The sequence below is a fragment of the Gopherus flavomarginatus genome, chromosome 7 (assembly GCF_025201925.1).
Source record: "Gopherus flavomarginatus isolate rGopFla2 chromosome 7, rGopFla2.mat.asm, whole genome shotgun sequence".
NCBI classification, from domain to species: Eukaryota; Metazoa; Chordata; order Testudines; family Testudinidae; genus Gopherus; species Gopherus flavomarginatus.
In genome coordinates this window covers 52,239,313-52,265,660 of record NC_066623.1, presented here as the reverse complement: position 1 = coordinate 52,265,660, position 26,348 = coordinate 52,239,313, and the positions used below count along the sequence as shown (strand labels likewise).

The following is a 26,348-nucleotide window of genomic DNA, read 5'->3' as shown; positions in this document are numbered from 1 at the left end:
CCTGATTTAACCTTCAGCAATTGGCCCCCAGCCTGCATTGTGGGATTTTGCACACCACTTGCCAAAAAATGCCTTTTGCCTGGGCCTCTCTCACACACCTGTGCCAGCTCCCAACACAGCGCAGCTGGGATCGCACCAACGAAATCCAACCAACGTTCCTTATGATCATTCTGATAGGTGGGTGGGTGTTAATGACAGAGCTCCAGCTCCCATCTTGGTGGTAATATTCTGGGAAGGGTGGGGGTTCTCAGGTTCAGATTTTGCCCTGGGCCCCCAGAATCCCTCTGTGCAGCCCTGCCTCCTGCTGGTGATGTCTGTCTACAGCAGCTCCCCAGGGCAGCAATTGTCTATGTATTTGTATAGCAACTAGCACAATGCTGCTGCCTTGATCTTTGGCTGGGGCCTCTGAAATATAATCAGTCCTCATAACCAAGGCAGAGCTTAACAGACAAAGCAATAGCTGCTCTGCTGCCTGACATGCAAGGAATTTTCTGCTAACAGCCCACTGAACACTGTCCTCTCCTGGCCTTCTGTCAGCCCAAACACACCGCAGCTGTGTCTCAACATTTCACTCACACTTTAAGTGATAAAACCCCCTGCAATATTTTTAAAGTAGCTTGTTAACGATGTTCAGATGCCCCTCTACTAACCAGAGCTAGTTTCTCTCTCATAACCAAGCACACAATTATATGAGTTAAGTGACCCCCCTTGTCTCGCTAATATCTTGAGACCCACATAGCTGCAAAACTGCTGCCCATGAAGAGCAATCAGCTGATATGCATCATGTGAAAGACCTTTTCCCCCCTTCTTCCGTTATTCTCAGTTGCCTCAGCTTAACTCTGACATGCTTAATGTGACAGCTGCCTTTTAACTAGGCAAATCCCTCCAGTTAGCCCAGGCCAAAGTCAATCCAGCTGCTGAAGTGTATAAAGGGGAGAGTGCTCAGTTATGCTAACAGAGCTGTTTGTTCTTTTGCAAGGAAAAAATGGCTGGTAAAAACTAAGTTTTCTGCTGGGCTTTAACATTTTTAGTTTGAGGGCTTTTTTAAATTTTCTCTCATTTGTATTGTAGCAAAGGATCGTGAAATGCAGGAGAAGCAGGAGAAAGAATTTTGTCTAATTAATAAGGTAGGTGCAGTAAATTTTCTAGCTCTTACCATGTATTATTTCCTTTATGTAAAGAACACAAGATTTATAAAAAAAAAAGTCTCAGTATGTTCAATTTTAACTTTTAACAAAAAAAAATGAAATCAAGGATTCCTGAGTCTCTTCAGACTATGATAAAATGGTCTATCTATTCCCTTTTTGTCATCAACTTTGTGCCAGTAAGGTAAAATAAAAATTGACTGATAGTTCTCCAAAAACAAAACAAAAAATCCTATTTCATTAAGATTATCTTCCCAAGGGAATTTCTCTGCAATCTTCTTATGATGAGATGCATTTTAGATCATGCAGAAAGCCCTTAACTGCTTGCCAAGAGATTTCATCTAACTCCTAGCACTGAAAAAAAACCTTTTCTGCTCTCCCATATGCTAGTAGAATTCTCACTGATGTCCCATTTAGACACAATTTCTGTTAATTATTGTCTCTCTCCTCAACTTGCCCAGGAGGTAGGTGTTGACTCTGAAAATAATATACCTGAAGATTTATTAAACAAAACCACATGTATTGGCTAATGTCAATAGACACCTTGAGGGAAAGCAAATCATGAAGCTAAGCCAAGGAAAAGACTTGATTCTACTTTCTCTTACCCTGGTGTAACTCTGGCTGGTATAAATGAGGAATCAAGTCTCTCTGTATTACATGGGTTCTGAACACATTCTTCACTGCATTAGGAGACAAAATTCATGGTTCAGAAAGTTAACATTAGCTACTCTAGTAGAGGAGGCACTAGAAATGCTAGCCACTAGTAGAAAATTGACTTTAAGCCAATCAGGATGCAGATATTTGCATATGCGCTCTAATTGGCTCACACCATTTCATGCTCCATTATTGACCTGTGAGGAGGTCAGCAATAGAAACCGAGCTGTTTGGGAGCTGTGAGCTTGGTGTGGTTTTACCTCTGTAACAACATTGTTCATGGAAGCCCTGCTCCCCAAGTGACTTTGGTGGAGAGCCTAGTAAATGAGCAGAGCCAGCAGCTGCAAGAACTCTCCATGCACATGAAATGAGGCTCTGCTGCTGTGCTGGTCTCTCTGTATAGTGGAGGAAACACACACCAGTGGAGGTGTGTGCTGGGAATAAGGGTTGGGCCCAAGTGCTGCCATTCAGACAGGCATCCAGATCTTCTCAAAGTGTGGGTGACCTTCTAGAGGGCTGGGGTGTGGCTTCAGGCCCATGGCCATGAGCTGTCTTCCCATTCCACAGCTTCTTAAAGTGACAGGCCTTCTCTCCCATTTCACAGCACTCAAGGCCAGCAGGGACCATTGGGTCATCTATTCTGGCCCTTAAATTTCCCACAGTTCCCCCTATATTGATCCATTAACTTGTCTGGCTGCAGCATCTTCTCCAGAAAGGCAGCCAGACACCCAGAAGTGGAGACTCCACCCATTCCCTTGGGAATTTGTTCCAGTGGTTGTTAACCCTCATGATTAGACCTGTGTCCCTATTTCTGAATAGGAAGAGTCTGGCTCCAGCTGCCAGCCACGGGGTCTTGTTCTGACTTTTTTGGCTAAATTAAAATGCTCTATAGTCCCTGGCGTTTTCTCCCCAGAAAGGAATTTAGGCACTGTAATCAGGTCACCTCTTAATCATCATTTTGATCAGCTAAATGCTGTGATAGACCGAAGAGCTCAAGCAAAGGTGTCATCTTCAGCCCTTGACTCATTTTTTTTGTGGCTTTCTTTGGCACCCTCTCCAATGCTTCCACATCATCTTTAAAATTTGACAGCCCGCCCTCTCCCACAACTAGAGATGGTATTCCAGGTCTGCTCTAACCAATGCCATGTGCACAGAGGTCAAATCACCTCCCTGCTCTCCTCATGTAAAATACTAAGGTTTATGAAGCTGAGTCTGTCTAATGGATCCCCTTTTATGTTCAGCTCTCACAAGTGCAAGATATAAAGGAGGATGTAGGAACTGGGGCCTAAAAGGAAAGGTAGTTGAGTGGGCAGGGCTCAAGGCTGGGACTAGGGAGACCTGGGTTCAATCCCTTTCTCTGCCACTGACTTCCTGTGCTGTTTAGAGCAAGTCACTTAAGTTGAGATCCACAAAGGTACTTGAGTGCCTCTGCAACCCACAAAACTCCCACGTGGCTCCTGACAAACCCTGCAGGTGCCTGAACTCACTTGATGTCTAAATTTTCAGGGTGGAAGTTCCCTTGATGCCTATGTTTCTGCCTCTGGGCATGAATGCTGCTGCCTCTCTGTGGGTACCTGGATGCCTTGAGCACTGGTGTGAGGCATAGACTGAGAGACAGTAGTGTGATGTGATTGACATGAACTGTGACCATATAGATGACTGTTGCAACCAAGGTCCTATAGTTGCACCAAATCTTGTACAAAGGAGGTCAAGTAAGGTGTCTATGGAAAGGTTATAATTTTCTGGGTGTGTGTGTATCTTAAGTTATGAATATTGGCTATGTACTTGTCTCAATGTGTTTGATTCTAAGTAGCTTCAGTGAAGCATTTGGTCAGCTTCTTGAGGAAGGACTATTCTCAGTAAGTGCCCAATCAACAAACCATCAACTGACAATGGACTTTGGGAGATGCCAATCCACATCTGAGCTTTCCTGGGAACATTCAAACTAACATGTAACAATGGCATCAGCCTGCAAAAAGCTGAATCATTCATGGACATGTGACTTGCCCAGGTGGCTACAAACTCCATCTTGTTGCTGTGACTTTGCACAGAAGAACAAAGGGGTTTCTGCCTACAAGAGAAGAGAGCCTCTCATGCCTGAAAGAAACTGGAACAAAGATCTGTAACTACGGGGGTGTGAGTGATTGCAGGACCCAGGCCATACGTGACAACATTGGTCTGAAAAGGATTGAGCCCAGACTAGGAAGTTGTCTAGTCTGTGAAAGAAGGTTATTGGGACATCTCTGAGCATGATATTTACCTGTATTCAGTTTCCTACTGTATTAAGCGTAGACTTGCATGTTTTTGTTTTATTTTGCTTGGTAACTTACTTTGTTCTGGTTGTTGTTTAAGATTAGGTTAGATAAATGTCTATTAGGGATGGTCTAGACAGTATTTGGTCCTGCCATGAGGGCAGGGGACTGGACTCGATGACCTCTCGAGGTCCCTTCCAGTCCTAGAGTCTGAGTCTGAGTTATTACTTGGAACCACTTAAATCCTACTTTTTATACTTTTGTTTATTATTGAACCCAGAGTAAGTAACTAGTAGATGGAGGAGCAAACAGCTGTGCATATCTCTCTATCAGTGTCATAGAGGGCGGACAGTTTGGGAGTTTTCCCTATATAAGCTTTATACAGAGTAAAGTGGATTTATTTGGGGTTTGGATCCCATTGGGAGTTGGGTGTCTGGGTGCTAGAGACAGGAGCACTTCTCAAGCTGTTTTCAGTTAAGTCTGCAGCTTTGAGGCACGTGGTTCAGACCCTGGGTCTGAGTTGGAGCAGACTGGTGTGTTTGGCTTAACAAGACAGGGTTTTGGAGTTACAAGATGGCAGGAAAAATGGGCTCAGAGGTAGTCTCTGCATGTCAGGTGACAGTCCCAAGGGAGTCTCTGTGACCAAACCTGTCACAGGTAGATGTTCCTCTGCTTCTCTCACCTGTGGTACCCAATCTGATAGGTGTGCTCAGAGGCCACCTAATCCATCGGGTGCTGGTCAGAATCTGGCTATAAGAGGAATCCAACTTTTAGGGATTAGAGCACTCACCTGGAATGTGGGATACCCAGGTTCGGTTCCCCCATCTCAGCCTGAGAGACAGTGACACACTCTGCAGGACCAGCTGGGTCTGACCCCTGGGGGAGACAGAGGGACAAGCACAGTGAATGACCCTGGAAGAGGCTAGAGAGCTTCTGAGTCTGGGGCTGGCTAAAGAGAGTTGGCCTGTAAGCAAAGAAGCTTGCCCCTGATTTTGGTTCCTCCTGCATTTAGAGAAGCAGGACTTTGTACATTCCTTGTAAATAAACTAGATTGTATCCAAGAAAATGCCAGACTCAATTTCTGTTTGCCTCTGGAATGCCCTTGGGAGGTGGGGGGGCACTGAACTTTGACCAGCCACTGGGAGGTTTGAGAGAACTCTGAGCCAATGAGAACTGGAAAGCATGTGGTGGTTAGCTTCCAGTGGCTTGAGCAGGAGAACACGAGGAAGAGGTGTTTTTGTTTTTTTTTTAATTTGTCATTATTCCTCATAGTAAGTCCAGGTATTTGTGTGGCGTCTTTTCATGGCTAAACTTTTTTACAACCCATGGCATTTCACAGCTAGCCTGGCATACCAGGATGTGCTGGAGTTCAGGCTGAAGGAGTCTTGGCAGAGGGCATACCCAGGGCTGAAATAGACTGATCCAGAGGACACCTGGATAGGTTCTCACCATGTCCTCCTACATGAGTACTGATATTTGCTCATTGCTTAACATGAGCTATTGCCAGGCCTGGTGACCAACTCCCCATTCTTGCCTGGACAGGAGTACCTGGCTGATGAACCATTCCGAGACATTCCAAATCTACAGGCAAAGCTTGATCAGCTGAAGGGTGAGTCTGTCCCAGGGAGAATGGAGCTGAGAAGGAAATGGTTTAGTGCCCTAAAAATGCAACTGAGTGTTTGGGCTTAGGGGAGAGGAGAACATTGCTAAAGCAGCAGGTGTAATGATTTGTGCAAAATGCTCTTCCCCCCGCCCCCCAAGAACTAGTCAATACATACAGACCCTATGTTGAGACTGGCCACCAGTGCCATGTCCTGCTCTCTGGTGAACTAGTGACTTGGGGTGAACAAGCCAAATGCAGCCCATGACTTTATCCCCGGGTTAAAATAACTTCACTGAGTTGGCATGTGCTAGTGGTGTGGGGGCATCACAGCCTTTGGGCCAGATCCTCATCTGCTGTGAACTGGCACCGTTCTGCTGATTGCTGGCTTACCCAGCCCAGGATCTGGCTCTTGATATCAAAGAGGCTCAGATGAAACCATCAAATACCTGAGAGCGAAGCCAGCTAATCTGAGGGAATGCTCCTGAAGAGCTATGTATGCCCATTGGGAAATGTGCGGATTGACACATGAACGACAGATGCTGCTGGGTCAAATCTAGCCTTTAAGAATGAAAATAGTGTGTGTGAAGCCAGGCTTCTCCATTCTTCTTTCAGTCGCAAGAGAAAGAAGGGGGGGACAAAACCCCCTTTTTTGTCCCCAAAAAAAAATCCCTTGAGGAACTTTGAACTAAGTGATTCTAGCATTGGAAAACAGCTCCCATTCTTCTGCGAGGCACCTGCAGAGCGTGGGGGGACGTTGGCGGTGCAGGTGGCGAGGCAGTCACCGTGGAAGTGCGTGCAGAATGGCTATTGCTGTAAATCAATGAGTCGATGCTGCACTCAGCCTTGGTAGGCAGAGTGATGACACTCTCTCCCCTCTCTTTCCTAGGCATGTTTATGGGATATGATGCCACACGCACAGGAGAAATTGGTAAATTGTTGCTTAAATCTTTGCTTGTAACAGCTGCTTCGCTCCTTCTCCTCTACCAGAGCAGATCTGAAGGCCTATCTGCTGCACCAACCTATTGGGGTTTGATGTGTCCATATCTTGGTGGAATCTGAGCATAGTGAGCATCCCCATATTTACAGGGTGGAGGCCCTAGGCAGCTCATTGCACCTTCACAAGAAGATCCCTCTCCCACCTCCCCCCCCCCCACTCACTCCCCTGTGCGGAAGCAAAACATTCCAATGCTAGTTACTTGTGCCCATTGGCACCTTGAATCTACCCCACTGCCTGTTGCAGTCTTCTCCCTCCCCTGGAACTAGATCTCCCTTGGTACAAGAGAATCAGGTCTCTGGTGCTGAGGGCTTAGCATTCATGCTGATGGTGACTGAGTGGTGAGGCTGGCAGCTACCATCCTAGGGGAACAAAGGTGGGTCCCACAGCTCTCCTGTGCCAGTGGGTCCCTTAATACTTCTTAACAAGGGAGAAAAATGCCTGATGCCCTGAGATGGGGAGAACTTTGAAGCCATGCTCAAGTGTTTGCTGTGCGGCTTTCTTGACTAGCTGATGCAAGACTATGGGTAATGAGTCATTGCCTCTAGAAAGTAGGTGGGAACTCTTGAGGGCGTGGCAGTGTGCTGCCTTTGTCTCAACACATGAGGTTTGTATGCCTCTCTGAGATGTAGCCAGTCTCTGCTACAGCTGCACACTTATACAACTTCCTGTTGGTGAATCTGAAATTTCCCCACCCCTGCACTGCCCATGGTGCTTTTGCATTTCAGTTGACTAATCCTGGATGACTGAGAGCATGGCTGCACCTCGGAGTTCAAGTTGCACTCTATTTGCTTAAAGGCCTTTAGGGGGCTACCCAAATTAGACTATATCAGATTCCTTAGACTAAGGAATCCAGTAGCACCTATGCTACTCTGTAGTGCTCTCTCCTTCATTGTAAAGCACCTACCTAAAACCACCCCAGCTGTTTCTACTGGGTTTATCCTCAGTGCAGATGCTGCTTAAAACTCTCCAGGCCCACATCTGAGTAATGCAGAACTAGTTCTGGAGCAGCAATGGGGAGGCGGATGTGATAAATGACCAAATAGGTCTCTTCCATCTCTAACCCCTGTGATCATGTGATACAGACCATATCTGAGCCTGGTGTTGTTTCAGACTATCCAACAATGAGCAGGATACTGCAGGAGTTTGGGGTTTTCCAAAACCCCTTGGAGCTCAAGACACTGGTCCAGGAAATCACAGGGAACACAGGCAGCACTGTCCCTTACAAGGATTTCACTATGGTTATGCTGGGCCGCAGATCAACCATGTGCCAAAGGTAGGTATGAAAGCATACTTGGATCTCCAGGTTTGGACCTGGGGAAGGAGCTGAATGTGCTAATGGTCAAAAGGATTAGATTTGTGGTTTTGGTTGTTCCCTGGGTGACACTTGCCTTCCAACAAAGGGCAAGAGAAGTTATTGGCTGATCTGCAGCTATTTGTAACCTGCCCGTCGCTGCAGTATCTGGGCACTAGCATGGTACAGCTGTTGTAGAGAGGGTGGAAGAGCTGACCTAGTGCAAAACTTGCGTTTCTGTCCATTTGGTGATCCCTGGGCCTGTTCCTTTAGCTGGTTAGCTACCCAGGAAGCTAGGGGCCCCACTCTGATAGGGAAACTTTAGCATCTCTGTGCTACCAAGGCAAAACAACTTATTCTGACTAAGGAATCAGATCTCCCTCATCCATTTGAGGTCACTGGTTAGCCACATTTACCAATGGGCTGGAGGACTAAAGATTGCAGGTCATGTTCTACCACAACCAGCATCCCACACAACTCCACTGAAGTCAGAGGGGCCATTTTCAGAGTACAGAAGGACACAACCTGGGCCACAGTCTGTCCTGGTATCTGGACTCCAATGGGAGTGGCACTTGGGGGCCATGTCTGAGGGCAGCACTGTGGCTCCTTGGCAGTATGAACTGGACCAGAAGCTGGTCTCCATTGAATCAGCCCAACACCATGGAATGATAGCTGAAAATCAGACTCTGCCCAGCTCTAGTCATTTGGTCCCAAACTTGAGGTTCTAAGGGTGGAGGCATCAGGGATATTTCCAGCTTCACACTACACAGTGATGTGTCTCCATGAGACTCTTCACCACTCACTTGAGGTGTGAACATTCCCCTGCTGACTTTGCAGCTGATGTTCTGACCCCAGCCCCCTGGTGCAGTCTAGCTGAAGATGACACCAGTCACTCCAACTTAGCTGGCCTGCCTGAGTGGAAAGATCAGGGGCGGAGAGAAAGTATGGGGAGGCTGTCTAGCTAGTCATGCAAAGACCTTCACAGGTAAAGCAAACCTTCCTGTTCTGGGAGAGTCTTTTCAGAAGAGTTTTGTGGGGGAAGTTGGACTTAGGCCAGAACTAATTGTTCATAAGGGGTATTGAAGGCAGTGCTCTGTTGGGTCACTACCCTTCTGTGCTCAATTTCCCCAGCTGTAACCTGGGGATAAAGATAAGAGCTAGGATGTGTCAGTCATGGTTCCCCTGGCTGTTGTCATGAGACCTGCTGTTCACTCTTTCTGCTGCCAGGATCATGCACTACGATGGGAAAGGAGGAGGAGCAGTGAAGAGGCCCAGCCTGATGGATGCTGGCCCCTATATAACCTACTTGGAATGCACTCTTTCCGGAGTCCCCTCTCCTCTTACCACTCTTCCGCCACCACCTCCCCCATCTCCAGCTGATGGCTGCTCTGAAACCTAGCCGGCTGCCTGAGAAATGTGGAGACTGACTCATTTCATAGGCTGGAGAACCTGCTGAGAAGGCAAACCAAATGTATTGTGGTAGAGTGCATCCAGCTCAGTCCTTCCTCAATAAAGAGCTGCCTAGCAACAGCGCACTGTAGCACGGCGGAGCTGCTGCAGCAGAAAAGCAGAACTGCTGATTGCTGGCATTATAGCTGCACCTAAGGGTCTGTTGTGGAAGGTGCTGTAGGAACATAAAACAGGCTCTGTCCCAAAGAGCCTATTGTCTAAACATAATCAGACAGGTGGCAAGGGAAACAGCCAGAGGGAAGTGAGGTTACGTGTCCCAGCTCTCAGCAGGTCAGTGGTAGAGCCTGGTATTAACCTGAGCTCTTCCAGGTTAGCACCTAGAATTGTATTTGTCCATTGTTCTTAGGTTGTTCAAGAGCCTAATGTCCAGACTGGGTTTGACTCCCCTCCTCCCCCTAGTCTCCCAAGGGAAGTGCAGGAGCTAGAATGTGGGGCAGGGAATTCAGGTGTGTGGTGGTTTCTAGATAGTCTGTGCCCTCTGTGAGTGAAGTGGGCATTTGGGTGAGAGGTCCTTAGGCCAAGCCTGGCGCTATTTGCTTCAGCTACAGTGTGTCCCTAAAGGGGTAAACAGTAAACCAGAGTTGGATGGAGCTCAGGCAAATGGTGTGCTTACATTACTGGAGTGTCTTGGGGGGGGCAGTATAGGTCCTGGGGGCCTAGAGCAGCTGGGCCACAGCATTTCTCTTCCATGAAGGGGTGTCAGACAGATAGGCTTCAGCATGGCCTCTTCTTTGGCCTACTCAGATCAAGGGGAGCTTAAAACCACACGAAGGGCAGACAAGTTCTCCCACAATTCCCCAAGACAAATAGCAGCCCACTTAATGCAGCACAAAGAGTCATGGGATGTACCCTAGAGGCCCTAGCGCCATGCCCAGGGGAATGTAGTTGCACTGAGGATGCGGTAACTGTAGGGTGACCAGACATTCCAATTTTAGGGGATTTGTCCCATGTCCTGACCTTACATCAATCGGCATTCCCTTTGTCCCGATTATGGGGACCATTTGGAATGCAGCTGCGGCACTGCAGCCGTGGTGCCACCACTCACCACTTCCTGGAGCAGCTCCTGGCGCCTGCCCACTGGCAGGAGTGCCACGTGCTGCAGGGGTGGGGCTTGCAGTCAATGGAAGTGGGCGCAGAGCCCTCCAACCCCCCACACACACTCGACCGGACCAGACCCAACCCGTGACCCTAGAGCCAGAGGGACCAGCCTGCCGGATGCTTCCCAGGGCGGGCGCCGCCCCAGGTGAGCACTGCTGGAACTCCCCACCTTGGCCCCTGGCAGGTCCCTCTGGCTCTTAGGGTGAGGGGGGCTCTGCGTGCTGTTGGTGCCTTTTGCTGGCCAATGGCAGGCGCAGCACATGGAGAGTCTGGAGACTCCCCTTGCCGCTCTCCCCCTGGAGCCAGAGACCTCCCAGCAGGGCTGGTAAGTGCAGCCAGGGAAGGAGGCAGGGTGTGATGGGGTTTGTGTCTGGGAGGGGTGTGTGTGGAGGGCGCTGGGCTGTGAGGGTGTGGAGGGTGCTGGGCAGTGGAGGAGGTTTGTGAGTGTCAGGGCACTGGGCAGTGCGGGTCTGTGTGGGGCATTGTGTAGTTGTGGCTGTGGGGAAGGGCATTGGGAGGGAGGATGGAAGGGAGAGGGGAAATCTGTGTGTTTGGGGAAACTAGTGAGTGGGGGGGTTCTGCATGGGGTGATGAGCAGCTGTGGGCAGGGGGTGCTGGGTGGGGGTTGCACAGCACTGTGCATTTGTGGTATAAGGGTTGTAGGGGGGCTCTGGGCATAGGATCCAGGGGGTGCTGGGCAGGGGAGCTGTGGCGCAGCATGGGCCCACCCTCAACAGGAAGGGGCATGCTGGTAGCACAGGGCCAGGCGGACCAGTGTGCCTCTGGCTCCGGTCGGGGCTGTGCATCTCTGTGTGTCTGTCTGGTCTCCACCCCACCCCTACTCGCCCAATGTGTCCTGATATTTACACTTGCGATCTAGTCACCCTAAGTAACTGGGTGTGGCTTTGCATTGGGAGTTGCTCACGGCTGGGCTGGGCTGGGCTAAGCCACGTGCCCATCTCCTGCATGCCATCACCTGGGCTAACGCTGCAGTGAGGTTATTTTCATAGATGCAAAACAAGATTCTGTCAGTCTTGCTCTTGGCCAGAGGCTGTCCAGAAATGCTGGGTTTAGCTCCCCTGCTCAAAGGGGCCGTTTGCTCCCAGATGATGTAGAGAGAGGTGTGTTAACGTGCAACTTTCCAAGATTTAATGCTGATTTAGACCTTTTTAGTTGCTTTTTATACTGAAAGGGCTGACACAAGTTATTTCTTTACCTCCCCAATACCGGAGGTCCCTTCAAGATAATCAAATACAGATGATCTGAGGCTCCATCAGTTAGGGGTTACAGCTAACATATATTCTACTGGCTGTAAAAAGTAATCAGTTTTAGATATTTTTAAACCAGCTAATGTTAGTTTCCCAGCTTTCCTGTAATCAGTCAGCTCTCTCTACTGCAGGCTTTATATCTTTCCATTTCTCTGCCTTCTCTTATTCTACAGTGGCATTTGTTGTTGTAGTCACGGTGATATTCGTTCAGTAGATGAAATCCTGTCTCCATTTAAGTCAATGACAAAGTTCCCCTTGGCTTTAGTAATAGTAATACCTAGCTCTTATCTACTGACTTTTATGAAGGAGGTCAGTATCATCATCCCTGTTTTCCAGATGGGGAAACTGAGGCATGGAGCCAGGACATGACTCGGCAAAATCATCACGCAAACCTGTGGAAGAGCTCAAATTAGAATCCAGACCCCTTATTTTGGTGCCTAATGGGAGCTGAGCTCCTGAAAATCGAGCCTGTTTGCAGGGACTGAACTCTCCTGTAAAGGTGGCTTGTAGCCTGGAATTCCCTCCAGCATGTTGCAGTGTAACAAGAAATCTGCCAACAAGAAGCTGCCATGGTGGATTGTTGTGGGGGAGGAGGGTTTATTATCGATTCTTATCACAGACTACTTCCACATAATCATCAGCACATTGGACCTTCGCTTTCATCCAGGAAGCTTCAATGCAACAGAAAAACCAAGCCAGCTACAGGATTTACACACTAAATACTTCAAATGTGTGTATTCTTAAGAACAGCTGTATGCTTAGCCATACCTGCTCTAATGCTCTGCCTATCCCAAAGAGTGTCTAAACTACAGTGTAATCAGGAGAGTTATCTGGATTAAGAGCTAGAAACAGCAAGAACAGTTAGATGTTGCTGCTCTTTCTGAGTTAATAACCATAATCTGGGATAAATAGAGATCTGTTCTATTGCTCACTGGAATCAATGGGAGACTTTCCATTGACTTCGGTGGATTTGAGATCATGCCTTAAATTCTAGAATCCCGTTTTTCATGAACAATCCTCCTTACTTCTATTTTGCTAAAACGTCTAATGACTTAACAGAATTGTGTTAAACAAGTAATGCTTCATTTTTGTCTTTAATGGAAGGGGAGCTGAGGCAGCCATGTTTCTTGCAGGGCGCTGGCTGACCTAGCCACCTACCTGCATGCTCAATGGCTATTGTGAGACGCTGAACAGACTCAAAGCCCCTACAGCGGAATGGCCCTATGCTTAGGTGAGGTGTGGATCATTGGACCTGGCCTCCCTGCAGCTTGGGCCCATCTTTGACTCCTGCTTTAATTACTGGCCAATTGCCACTACAGAGCAGTTGCTTACACTGCAGAAATACCAAGCTGGGTGAGTTCCTGTCTTCTCCTCCCCCGTTCTCTGGCTCATGATAATCTGTAGATGTGGCTGGTTGGCTCCCAAGGGAAGCTTGGTCCTGACAAAGTGTACACTGTGCTTAGGAGGAGAGAGACTGGCAATGGAAGTGTTTATACGCAGCAGCTGAAAGCTATCTTGCAGAGTGCCCACTGCCTGGGATGTCTAGTCATTTTTAACTTCTGCAGCACATTTCTGAGATGCCCCCGCCAAGTCAACCCACTAAGGACCTAATCCAAAGCCCAGTGAAATCAGTTGGAGTCTTTCCATTAGCTTATTTGGATGTTAGAGCTAGGTCTTTAGGCCTTGATGGTCTCCTACTGAATCTGAGTGAGACACAACTTTGCAGAATCGCCTCCTGTCAATGCCACCTTGGCTAGTGTCAGTGTTGACTGCATAGCACATTCCCCTTGTCTCAGCTGATGCTGGGCAGGAATATGGTTGGCTGATGGGCGCTGGGTTTTTGTTAGCCATTCTGTGAAGGTGGTACCCAGCCACCTCCCTCCCCTAAAATATTTCCCTCCTGCTGTGAACGAGTTTAGTCTGCTTGGCTAGAATCACAGTGTCTTTTAGCCAAGGGCACAGGCAGGTTTAGTCATTCTAAATCTAGCCTTGTGCAATTGGCCCACACACTCCAAATGTTGCATAACCCTGAACAACTTGTTGCTTTTTTTTCTACGTTGTCCAAATTCATCCCGTATGTAATTCAGAGAGAGGCAAGGGGAAGGACGCCCAGGCTGTAAATGCCTATGCACGTATGTTCTCAAGTGGCACAAAGTTATTCCCACTCTATTGTTATTTGAGCCCTACTGGCACACTCAGAATATGAACCTCCATGCTAGGGTAAGGCCTGGAGTCTGTGCTCAGCTCAATGAGCGCTCTGCCTTAGTAAGGGGCTCATGACCGAGTCCATGGAAAGCTTAGGAAGAGCGAGTGTATGAGACTGACAGCTGGCTAGACTTGCCCCTAGCCCACAAGCTGCTAGTTAGCAATGAGCGTGGTGTGTCCTCCTCCTGCCCTCAGGCTCCTCATATTGTAGAGAGTCTGATGTCATAGGTGACCATATTGAAATTGTCCCAAGCGAAGAGTTTTCTCTCTGTGGGGTTGTAGTCCACCATGCTGCTGTACCCATAGCGGTTCTCGAAGTGGATGCTCAGCGACTCACTGGTGCTGGTAGCCGTGTGATAGGCAAAGTTGACTGTTGCATCTGGGGCTGAGTAGCTACTGATGGTGTACAAGGTGCCACAGATCATAAAGGAGTTGGCCACGGCTTGCTTGCGGATGTTGGTTTCCCAGGTCTGCTCAACCTCCAGGGTCTCTGGATCCAGTTTGGAGAGGACGATGGCCCCTTTGGCCTTGTCTGTGCTGTACGTCACCCAGAGCCCCATCTCATCAACAGCTAAGTCAATGTCTGTGTACCCACCCCAGGAATAGGGGAATTGGCCATGGTAGCCAGCACTGGGGATGTCCTTTTGGACTGTGATCGTTTCTCTCTTCAGGTCGTACTTGGCCACTGTCCTGGACTTGTGCTGCTGGAAGTACAGAGAGCCCCTGTATATGATGGCTCCGGTGCTCTCCATGGACTGGGGCAGGACGTGGACCTTGGAGGGATAGCCCTTCATGAACTGATCAGCATTGTCGTATTCAAAGACCTGGCGGATGTCAGTGCCAATGGCATAGACTCTCCAGGTGGTCTCGCGGGTGTAGGGGGGAACAGGCTCTGGGTCCTTCATCCACACGCCATACTTGCCAGCAATAGTCTCAGCCCTGCGGAAGGTCACAGGTTCCCCCACCCAGACCAGCTCTCCACACCCTGCTCAAGGAAGAAAAAGAGACCTTCAGTTATTCTGTCTGTCATCAGTGGCAGATTTCCTACTGAAAGGCTAAAATCCACAAAAGCCACACTTAACCCAGCAATAACTAGCAGGAAAGATCATTTACTGGATTCTAAGTAAGTAAATAATTCCATGAAGCTGATGGAGATACCCCCTTCAATTTACAAACAGCCACCTTCCAGCACTCGTAAACACACCGGCATTGCCTAGGCTATGCTCCTGAGCAGTGCAGGCAGACAGAAAAAAGAGGAGAGGACAAGGAGAAAAGAAGCAGGAATGATAGTCTATGAAGAGAGACAGTGGTAGGGGGGAGGGAAGAGGTGAATAGTTTGGAAGGGGATTTCACAGCATGGACTTTCTTGCTCAGGTGATATTTAAAGGTTTTAATGATGTGGTTAAGATGAAAGACCAAGATGTTCATCTTTCTTTCTTTCTTCCCCCCGCCCCGCAAGTGGGACTTCAACTGCAATAGCCCAGGCACTCTGTTTTAATAGATACACTTGGGTTTCCTAGTAACATTTCAGGTAGGACAGGGGAGCATCTGCAGTATGAACTCTGATCTGATGTGGCAGCTACAAAGAGTCTCAACCGTTGAATCCTAGTTTTAAAAATGGCTCCTGACTTCCAGCCAGTGGAAGTCAGAAGCCAAGGGTAGGAATGTCCTAGGGACTGACTTTATTTCTGAAAGGCAGAGGCTGGGTTGCAGGGCTGAGATGGACAATGTATAAAGCAGCAGCATGGAGGAAAACTGTTACAGGAAACCAGCCCAGAAGAGTAAAAGTCTTTGGCCGCAATGAACAACGTCAATGAAAGGCAAGCTCAGAGGGTGATTTAACAATTCTCCTCTCCACCATCTGCTACCACCCTTCCGTAGTTGGACTTCACCAGGGGTGTTCCTTTCGATGGCCAAAGCAGTAGGAGGCCTTCCCTCTTCTTCTGTCATAATCCGTCTAACAGCACCAGGCACAGGTAGGTGGACTGGGAATGGACCCCAGAGTGCTTAGCTACAGGCCACTCAACCAGCACCACCTCTTCCATTGCTCTACCTCTGGGATTAAGAATCAGGTCAGTGACCCCTTCCAGCAATGGTGCTGACATAGCTGTGGACAGTGCCAGACTTGTCTTGGTGGAGGCCCATTGTGGTGTCACACCAAAGCTGAATCCATGGCTTGTTTCCATCGTGCATGGGCCATAAGGACATTTTTGGTATTGCCAACCCAGCAGATTCCAAAATCCTGAGTCTGACCCTCCATAATCATGAAGTTATGGTTTTAAATAACTTTTGTGGCTGCTTTCTCTTTGCCTTGGAGTTTTTTGGCCTTTTGTGGGCTCTCGCTTCACCTTTTCAAGCTTTTCTCCACTGTCATGCAGGCTAGAACCTTATTTATTTAAAGTAAAGCTGAGCTGCTCATGCCTACAGGCGCTGGGACTTTGGGAAAACACCAAAGCGTGTGCAAAGTGACAAAAGCTGGCAGCACAGCAGGGATGTGCTAATCCAAGAAAAGTGATTCGAGTTCAGGTTGTTGCTTAACCAATAATAACAGAAGGAAACATAGCATGGCACCACTGACCTCATTTTAAGAGCAGCCTCCTCATTCTATTAACTTACAGCTAGGGGGAAATCCCCATAAGTTCTGTACCAAGTGTTGTGCTTTATTACTTAGAGATGGGCCTGATCCCTGGGTACTGAGTGATCCTGAATTGCAGACTGGTGGACATGCAGACCCTGCTCTGAATTTTGTATTTGGAGTCCTCTCTGATGGAGTTGTTCAGGGACTGCTTAAGGACAGTGTCAGTGAGTGCCTGAGAGTCTCTTTTGGCCAACTGAGTCATTTTCCAGGGGGCAAGTTCAGCCCTGCTCCCTTCTCTGCCATGGGGAAGACCTGGGGCTAGCCAGATTCCAGCCTGGGCTCATGCTCTGAAGGTGCGCACAGTGAGTCTGGCTGCTGGAGCAGGGGTTTGAACTCCATTCTTAGGTCTGGCACCAAGTGGCCATATCCTTGCCTGGATTGCTTGGGATTCAGCAAAGGACAGGACAGACAGGCTGGCCAAGGTAACGTGGGGAAGTGGGACAAAAGGAGGAGACAGAATAAGAAGCAATGATGAAATAGAACCAGATAAAGGAGCTGAGAAGCTGATATTCCCCAGCTAGGTTCTTCCCAGCTGCTGGCAGTGAGGGCGACAGTATTAGGAGAGAGGGTGGGGGAGGAGAAGAAGAAAAGTGACTGCAGCGATGGTGCTAGAAGGATGAGGCCTAGCTGTGTGAACCCCCAAGGAAGGAAAGGCATTAAGGTGATCTTTGTACCAGTGGCCATGGCCCCAGTGGCAGGGTGGCTGGGGGAGAGGCGCTCCTCGAAGTTGCTGGAAGCGGGCACCTCTGTCAGCTCAGATTTCAGCTCCTGATAGTCAAAACTCTCCAGATCCCACTTGGAAACTGCAGGGCGGGATGGGAATAGACACTGTGAGGGTAATGACAGGAACATGGTGAGGGCGCGGCTTGGTGGAGCGTAGAAGGGTGTGTACACACTCCTGAGCATGGTTGGACCTGCCCTCTCAGCTGGGCACACACACAAGCGCAGTTGCACACATGATTACGCGCAATCTCTTTCACACACACTCAGCAATCCACTAGCCCTGCCACTAGCATGGTAATGTACATGGGTCAGAGCATGTTTCTGCCTTGTGTCCTGAGAGCTGGGGAGCAACCTTTCTTTGAATCCACACACTGCTCCTCCCTGCTCCTTCATAGCAACATCAGCAGTGGGTGCTGATGTCAGAACCCCATAGTAGGCAGGGGAGGGTGGGGGGCAATCTATCCCCATAGAGATCTCCTCATCCATCCCAACTCACACTTGGCTGGCCAAAATGGCCTCTCTCCATCATGCCAAGATCTGCCCTATCCTGGGATAATGAGCAATAATCATTTAGTCTTTTCTTTTTATCCTAGCACCTAGGAGTCCCAGTCCCACCTCAAGGCTGCATGTGTGATAGGAACTGTATGGTAGCACCTAGGAGTGCCAGTCATTGACCAGCATCCCCCTGTGCTAGGTGCTGTACATTGGATATTACAGTAGGGCTCCTGTCCTTTGCAGTGAAAGTTCCGCTTGCAGCTGCCAGGACGGCATGTGTGTCACAGGCGTCTCTGGTTTTGTGAATGCTTGTTATGGTTTTACGCTGCTGCTGAGGTCTAGATGCAGTGTCTGAAAATCCGTACCAGCTACTGGCAGGAGTATCAGATAGCTCCCCTATTTCTGCTTGCTGGTAGAGAATGAACATGCAGTGGCTTCAAAAGGGACCATCCCTGGAGCCTTTGCTTGTGTGGAAAACAAGCATCAACTCTCTTCAGATCCCTGCTTAATGTCAGCGGGTACTGGGGCACGGCAGTGGGCAGGAAAGGTCTGTCTTTCCTTTGGAAAGTCACTGTCAGGACAAGTTCAAGGCTTGTTAGCAATATAAATCTAACTCACTGCACACCACCAGCACTGTCCTCTTTCATTCTGTCCACTGAGCTTGTCTGTTCCATGTGTCAGACAAGGCAGTGCATTGGCGCTAACTGGTGTCTTGCTGGCTGAATTGGTGCCAGGGGACTCAAGGCAGACTCAGTGAGGAGGGGCAGTAGGGAAAGGAGCAAGGCTGTACAGCTGTAGTAGCTGTAGCAAAATCTAGTGCTTTGGGGTTCCTCTTACAGGATCCCAGAGGAATGTGATTCTAATTGTAAGCATGTTGCAGTGACTCTTGTTCCCCTCTGGATGAATGTTGTTATAGAAAATAAATTATCTTTAATACAGGTAACACTGGGAGACTAACAACTTGGATAATGTCCCAGCATTACGTGGAGAATTCCAACCGACAGGTCAGGTCCAGCTATTTATTACACATCATAAACTGTTGTAACTTAGTCATGCTGGAAATCCAAAGGGTGGAGAAAGCAATGGCAAACTCCCACAGGCTACTTGGTCTTTTGAACCAATCACTTCCGGTCCCAGTGCCGGGGGTGGGGCCTGCTCAGCATACGATGAGATTTCAAACAGAGATCTGACCAGTTCCAGGGGTGGATTTTAAAACTCTGGAGCAAAGTTAGGCCATCGCTGAGGGCTTTTAGCATCGGATGTCTGCCCAGTGGTGCGACGAAAGGAGTTATGCAGTATAAATGTAAGACACCGTAGTTATGAGCTTGACGGTCATAACTTCTCACAATTCCCTGTTTAATTCTAATGCTTGGCAAAGTGTTGTGACCAGGATCCTAGTGAGGGCCAGTTATGGTCACTCAGTGAGGGTGAACTGCAAAAAATGGGGCAAACCCCCAAAAGCTGGTGGATATTCCAATATTTAAATTTACCAAGCCAGCATAAAACGGCTTCTTTATTACCGTACTGGTTACTCAGAAGTCCAAACACCACAGTTCCTTTAAAGTGATCTAGCTTCCATCCAGCTACCCACGTCAAATATGATGAAAATTTCTGTAAATCTTATTTCATCATACAAAAGAAAAGATTCTACTAATCCCAAAGGATTGGACACATTACCTCCTAGGTTACTGAATAGTCCAGATCTTATCCAAATGCACTCTACAGCCAATTCTTATTAACTAACCTAAAATTTATTAAAAAACAAAAGATAGAGAGAATGGTTAAAAAATCATTATACATTGAGGTTTAGATTGATAGCAGAGATGGTGAACTTCAATTGCAAAGAGTTCCTTTAGAAATCAGTTCACAGATTATAGTCCAATGTCCAAACATCATATTCAGGGTGTACCAGCATAATTAGTGTCAAGTATCAGAGGGGTAGCCGTGTTAGTCTGGATCTGTAAAAGCAGCAAAGAGTCCTGTGGCACCTTATAGACTAACAGATGTTTTGGAGCATGAGCTTTCATCTGTTAGTTTATAAGGTGCCACAGGATTCTTTGCTGCTTTTACAGCATAATTGGGATCTCAGTCTTGTGACTCAAACTTCTCCAGATGAAGCTTAAGCAGTTCTGAGACAACAGAATCAGGACTCAAGGCATTTTTATATAATTTCATGTCCTCTTTGACAAATTGGGAGTTCCTCCAGGAACAAAAGGTAATTAGGATGACTTTAAAGGCGGTCCATCACCAGTACTTAACTATAGAATTAACATAAGGCAATTTGCTTGTTCCTCCACCATTCACAGTACATTTCAAAGACAGGAATACCGAGATCCTGTGTTTACAATTCATTTAAATGCTAGGATGTTCTTTTGATCACTGAACTATCAAAATACAGTGTAGACAGCGACTGTTGATTATGTTGTGGACCCTATGCATATATATATGTAAATATACAAAAACACAAACATTATCTCCCCACATGTCCTTTGAGGGTTATTTAATATGCAGGATGTTTAACCCTTTCTGGCCATGCGTCACAGTTGTACTTTCAGCTTCCCCTGAAGGGAAAACCTTACAACTAACTCATTTCTGCATAGTGCACCCTCCTGCTTTATGCCTGGCACTGCTTTAGGGCCGGAAAACCTCCCTAGGGGCTCGTTAGCAGTAGCTGACTCCAGCCGCAAGTATTTCAAAATTGGCCCTCGGACAAGCTGACCAGCAGCTGCCTTTCCAGAAAATGAACCCAGCCTTGCAGCAGGGAGGGGAAATACACTTGCCCTGTAGTTTTAAAAGTGATCATTCCACAGGCTCTCTACAAAGTGCAGCCAAAGAGCCTGGATTTCTCATTCTTTTGACCATGTGAGCCCCAAGTACGCAGGGCACAAAAGCGTGCCTAACTTTAAGCATGTGAGTAATCCATTGAGATCAATGAGTCTACCTGTGTGTTCGAAATTAGGCCTGTACTTAAGTGATTTGCGGCCATGGAGAATAATTTTACAGAGGGGTATTAGAGAAGGGACTATATATCACCAAAGTGTGCGTGTGCATGCCTGTGAACATGGATCTCAGTTTTACAGTTGGACCCTCCCTATAAATGAGTCAAACTCAATTCTGCAGGTCCTGAAAAGACCCACAGAACAGAAATCTGCTTTCAGGGGCTGGCTCAGGTTTGCCAGTACTTTTGGCCAGCAAAATATTGGCATTTCCCTCTTGACCACAGTGCCTCTTACAGTGTTGAAAGAGAACTGCAGGCTAATTGGACTCACCCAAAGGTTTAGTCTGACAAGTGGTGGTGGTGTTATAGGCCAGGGGGCCATCTTTGCTGGTTACTCCTCAGGCCACAGATCAGCCCATTCAGCCCTGAGCTATGATAGCACAGGAGAAAATGGATATCTCACCAGCACCAGTGTGAAAAGCTGAACAGAGCTCACTTTGCAGCAGGGTTCAATGTGCTAAGTGATAATCCTTCCCCACCCACCGAAGGTGTAGGAGGCCTTCTCCACCCCACCCCACCCCCGCAGGGTATAGCTGGGCTTTGTGGCCACTGCATGGATGCTGATTCTCAGTATCCTGTGTCCATCAGCACCAGAAACCAACACCATTGCTCTCCATTGTGGGTGGAGCCCATCTTTCCAGCTCTTCATCCCCCTCTAGTGGCTGGACTACATAGGGGTTTAGGAATCAGCTACTAGCTTTGAGCTAATAGAGCTGGGGCTTTAGCTCAGGTAGTCAAGGGTTGCGGTTTGCAGTTCCTAAGGCCCCCTGGGTTCAATCTCCACTCTCAATTATCTGCCCCCACCCTGAGAGTTGGGGAGGCATGCAGGCACAGCCCCAGAACAACAGTAGAGGATGCAAGGTGCCTAACTGCTAGCCCAGCAAGGCCAATATATGTTTGGTTTTCAGATGGTGCAGGAACAGTTAAGAGGAGGATAAAGTGGAAATGAAGTTTATTTATTTTGCTGCTGTTAGCAGGTCCTTAAGGGAAACTCAGATCAGTTACAGCCTAGCTGTCTGAGTCAGCCCAGGCCAAGGGAATTCTGGGGCTTATAGTTCTCACAGGAAGTATGGGATGCTAGGCAACAGCAAGGCCTGCTGGGAAATGGGATGAGGCTATAAAAGAACTTTCTTCTGCTCAGGCAGTGGGAGTTTGAGAGTGGGGATAGTTGTTGGATGTAGTGGGTGTTTTGGGCAAGAAGTGCCCTGACAGGGGTCAGCAGGGGCTGTGTGGCCAGTCCGGGAAGGGGGTGTGTTGGAAAATGAGTGGAAAGGGCCGGAAAAGAAGGCCTAGAGCAGCGGTTCTCAAACTGTGGGTTGTGACCCTGTTTTAATGGAGTCACCAGGGCTGGTGTTAGACTTGCTGGGGCTTGGGCCTGGGCCTGAAGCAGAAGTCTGAGCCCCACCGCCCAGGGTGGAAGTTGAAGCCAAACTGTTTCAGCCCTGGGCAGTGGGGTTCAGGCTTCTGCTTCAGCCCTGGGTGGTGGGGCTCAGTTTCTAGCCTCCCTGTCCAGGGCTACAGCCCTCAAGCTTTGCCCCCTCCCCTGCAGGGTGCTGGGGGTTGGGCTTTGGCCCTGCTGCTGAGGGTAGCAGGGCTCAGGCTTCAATCCCCCTTCCTGGGGTCATGGAGTAATTTTTGTTGTCAGAAGGGGGTCATGATGCAATGAAGTTTGAGAAACCCTGGTCTAGAGGATGGGGGCTGTAAAGAGGGAGGGATGAAAGCAAGAGAAGGAAAGAGCCTGAGCTAGAGAAGTGGGGTGAGTTTGAGGCCTAGTGTGTGCAGCTGATCTAGGGGCTTCCAGAGAGGGGGAGAGGAAGCCCCTCCTTTGCTCTCCTGTATTGAGGTGGGAAGCCAGGGCAGACCCTAGGGGAGGACAAAGGCCTAAGACTTTTTTCAAGAAAAGAGCTCAGGGAGTGCAAAGAGCTGCTGGGTGCGCTGTGGAAAGGGAGATGGAGACTGTCCTCTGAGGCCACGCCAGAGAGGTAAGCCAGACTCCTGCACACCTACTAATGTTCTGAACTAAAGTCACCCTGGTGTGCAGGTTTCACCCCTCTGAGCCCATGGGAGCTGTCACTCTGGAGAAGAGCGCCTCCTGTGGGCAGGCAGGCGGCATTGCACCAGGCGCTCAGTGTGAAAGCAAGGCAAGGCGAGCAGCCTCCTGTTGTGCATGGTGCCAGGAGCACTAGAAACAGTTCAGGGTGTGTGGTTTGATAAGAGAGCAGGGGTGTTGCAGACACCTGTCTGCAGTAGTGGAGCAGGAGTGGGGCCTTCTTCTGTGGCAGTGGGGAGGGCTTTGTCATACTTTGCCTCCTGGTGTGTGTGGAGTTCTCTGCCTTCACGGACCATGCCAGCTCAGGGGCTCCCTAAATCCACTTGACACACCTGCTGGGCTGAGTTATTGGGATGGTATATGTGCAAACAGCAGTGATAGCTGGCTGGAAAGGTATGGGCATTGAACCTCAGCCAGGTCCGAAGGAGAGGAAGAAAGGTGTCCTGTCCTGGGGTGTGTCTAAGCCACGAGAGGAAACAGGTTGCAAACAGCTTGGAGTAAAGGAGTTCCCCAGGGATTCGCTGCCTCCTTCCCCTGCCTCACTCCCAATACAGTCAAGTCACTGACTGGAATGACTCCAAGGGGCAGAAGGGCTGTGAGGGGCTGCCAGGGCCAGTGCAACCTATTAGGCGACCTAGGCGGTCGCCTAGGGCACTAGGTTTTGGGGGGCAGCATTTTCTTCGGCAGCAACCACGGTGGCCAGATCTTCAGCTGCCCTGGTCACCGCCGGCATTTAGGCGGAGGGAGCTGGAGCAGGGGGTCATGGGGAGGACCACCTGCAGCAAGTAATCGGGGGGAGCAGCACGCAAGGGAACTCCCTGCCCCAGCTCACTGAGCACGCTGTGCCTGCTTCACTTCTCCCACCTCCCAGGCTTGTGGCACCTAAGCTGATTGGTGCCGCAAGCCTGGGAGGTGAGAGAAGTGAAGCAGCCACGGCGTGCTCGGGGAGGAGGCGGAGCAGGTGTGAGCTGCTTCACTTCTCTTGCATCCCAGGCTTGTGGCGCCAATCAGCCTAGGCGCCGCAAGCCTGGGAGGTGGGAGAAGTGAAGCGGCGTTGGCGTGCTCGGGGTGGAGGTGGAGCAGGGGTGAGCTGGGGTGCAGGGGGGAGGGCGCCTCATGGTAGGGGGAGAGCTGCCATGGGTCGGGGGGGGCACCTCAGGGTAGGGGCTCGGGGATGGGGGAGGGTGCAAGATGGAAGTTTCTCCTAGAGTGCGAAACATCCTTGCACTGGCCCTGGGGGCTGCTGTCAGGTCACATGGCTGAGTACAGTGCTAGGGGGTGCCCAGGCTGGTGCAGCTGACCCGCAGGACGTGATCGCTCTGGACTGTGGTTGCACTTCCTTGTGCTATGCGGAGAGGTTAATGGAGCCTGATGGACCCACAGGTCCCACAGCCACCCAGCCCTGTGGCCAGTCTCCTTCCCAGAATGAATTAACTCCACTGGCCAGAACAGAGATGATAAGAAACCCTCAGCACTTTGCTCTGTTCTGATCAGGGGCAGGGGCAGATTTTAAGTGTCCCTCTCCCAAAGCTTTAGAGGTGGAATTGGGATTCAAGGCTTCTGTTCAGGCCTGGTTATAAGGGAAACCCTTAGAACAGCGCCCCAGAGGTAGGTGTAGCAGGACAATGGGCCAGTCAAGTGTCAGAACACTTTAATCACTGGACAGGGCACTATGATCCTCTTTCTTGCTGGGTAGTTTCTACTTGGCAACCAGGAATCCATCGGGGCTGCTCTTGATTATCCCCTCCTGGCTTGGCCAAGTTCTAAGCTAGAAATGGACATTATGGTATAACTTCACCTTAAGGTGCCTATGGCTTGTGTGTGGGTGTTTGACATCTCAGGGCTCCTGAGATGAAGCAGCAATTCTGTATTTGCCCAGATGAGCTGAAGATGAGACACTTTACAATGGTTCCTGTGACAGCAAAGTGGTGGATTGGTGACTTAGGTGGCACTTCTGTGGACACCGCTGGATGAGGGGAAATAGAGGGAGCTGGACCGTGAGCTGGTGTAAATCAACCAAGCTCCTTGGATTTATCCCAGCTGAGAGGCTAGCCCCCTGCATTTTCCTAGCCACAAAACAATGTGTGCTTTTCTCAGCCTTGAGGACTCTCTTATTCAGATTAAGGAAACAAACAAGATCTCCAGGGGAGAGGGAGAGCACACAGAAGTCTATTCAGTAACACTCTGCTGAACAGAAACACAAAATGACAGCTGCCCCTCAAGGACAGCTATATTCCCAGTGCCCTACTGATTTGTGTTAAGGTTCTAGTCATATCTTCAGAACTGGCCACTGAGTTTGTGTTGGCCTTTGTCTGTGTGGGAGTCCTGTGCGCCCCTGGTCAGGAAGGGCAGCGCGCGGCAGCTCCTCATCTATGGTTGACCCACTAAAGTGCCTAGTGGTCTGGGCATGATGTCATGGGGTGGAAAGTGCGGCTGAGCAGGACTGGGTTCACTGGATGGAGCTCGAACGGTGCTGAGCATCTCAGATACCGGCAGTGGGACAGGTGCAGCAGGATCTGAGTCCTCAGAGGGACAGGACTTGCTCTCGAGGTGATTCAGCCCTTTTGTGCAGAGGCTGCAAAGCAGCCTAAGGGCTCCCCCTGGGAATATCCCTGCATAGGGGAGGGCATAGCTGCTGTGGCCGGCTATGTGCATCCCTCCCACAGGGTCCACTGGTGTGGGAGGCATGTTAGGGGTTGGGGGGGGGATGGCATGGCTGAGGCTTTCCCATAGGCACTGACTCTGTGGGTGCTCCAGGCTCAAGCACCCACTTAAAAAAAATAGGGGGTGCTCAGCACTTGCCGGGCTGGATTAATTTTCTGTGCGCCCCAATGCCTGGACTGTGGCTCTTCCTCCTGTTCCACCTGTACTCTGTCCCAAGCCCTTGTCCTCGCTCAGCCTCTTTCCACCCTGAGGCTCCACCCACACTGAGCCTCTCCGCCCTGAGGCCCCACCCCTGCTTAGCCTCTTTGCCCAAGGTCCCTCCACCCCGAGGTCCCGTCCCCGCTTAGCTTCTTCCTCCCCGAGGCCTAGGGTGACCAGGTGTCTGGATTTCAACCAGAACACCGGTCGAAAAGGGTCTGTGGTGGCTCCGGTCAGCACTGCCGACTGGGCCATTAAAATTCTGGTCAGCGGTGCTACAGTGCTAAGGCAGGCTAGTCCCTACCTGTGCTGGGACACCGTGCTGCACCCCAGAAGCGGCCAATAGGTTCGACTCCTAGGTGAGGGAGCCATGGGGCTCCGCGCGCTGTCCCTGCCCTGAGCACCGGCTCTTCAATCCCACTGGCCGGAAACCAGAGCCTCCTCCCACATCCTGAACCCCTCATCCCCAGCTCCACCCTAGAGCCCTCACTCCCTCCTGCACCCCAACCCCTGCCTCAACCTGAGCTCTCTCCTTCACTCTGAATCCCTCATCCCAAGCCTGGAGCCCCCTCCTGCACCCCAAACCCCTCATCCCCCAT

The 26,348-nt window shown here is 49.6% G+C and overlaps 2 protein-coding genes across 2 annotated transcripts in view; one reads left to right on the top strand and one right to left on the bottom strand.

The window, feature by feature from the left end:
• Window positions 1-948: 948 nt before the first annotated feature.
• LOC127055896 (allograft inflammatory factor 1-like) lies at window positions 949-9,341 on the top strand. The gene is made up of 6 exons (XM_050963438.1): window positions 949-988; window positions 1,072-1,127; window positions 5,594-5,660; window positions 6,541-6,582; window positions 7,762-7,924; window positions 9,170-9,341. The coding sequence occupies exons 1-6, from the start codon at window positions 949-951 to the stop codon at window positions 9,339-9,341; spliced, it is 540 nt and encodes a 179-aa protein (XP_050819395.1).
• Window positions 9,342-12,367: 3,026 nt separating this feature from the next.
• Window positions 12,368-26,348, bottom strand: part of MYOC (myocilin) — a 37,442-nt gene continuing 23,461 nt past the window's right edge. Inside the window, exons 3-4 of the mRNA XM_050963273.1 lie at window positions 17,296-17,424; window positions 12,368-14,968 (exon numbers count right to left, since the gene is read on the bottom strand). Of these exons, the coding sequence (XP_050819230.1) occupies window positions 14,184-14,968; window positions 17,296-17,424 (914 nt within the window). The 3' untranslated portion in view covers window positions 12,368-14,183. The remainder of the gene's footprint in view (window positions 14,969-17,295; window positions 17,425-26,348) is intronic.

Coding starts and splice junctions, on each gene's coding strand:
- LOC127055896 (XM_050963438.1), top strand. CDS start 949: ATGCTAACAGAGCTGTTTGTTCTTTTGCAAGGAAAAAATG. Junction 1,128..5,593: donor AATTTTGTCTAATTAATAAG/GTAGGTGCAGTA, acceptor TTGCCTGGACAG/GAGTACCTGGCTGATGAACC. Junction 5,661..6,540: donor AAAGCTTGATCAGCTGAAGG/GTGAGTCTGTCC, acceptor TCTCTTTCCTAG/GCATGTTTATGGGATATGAT.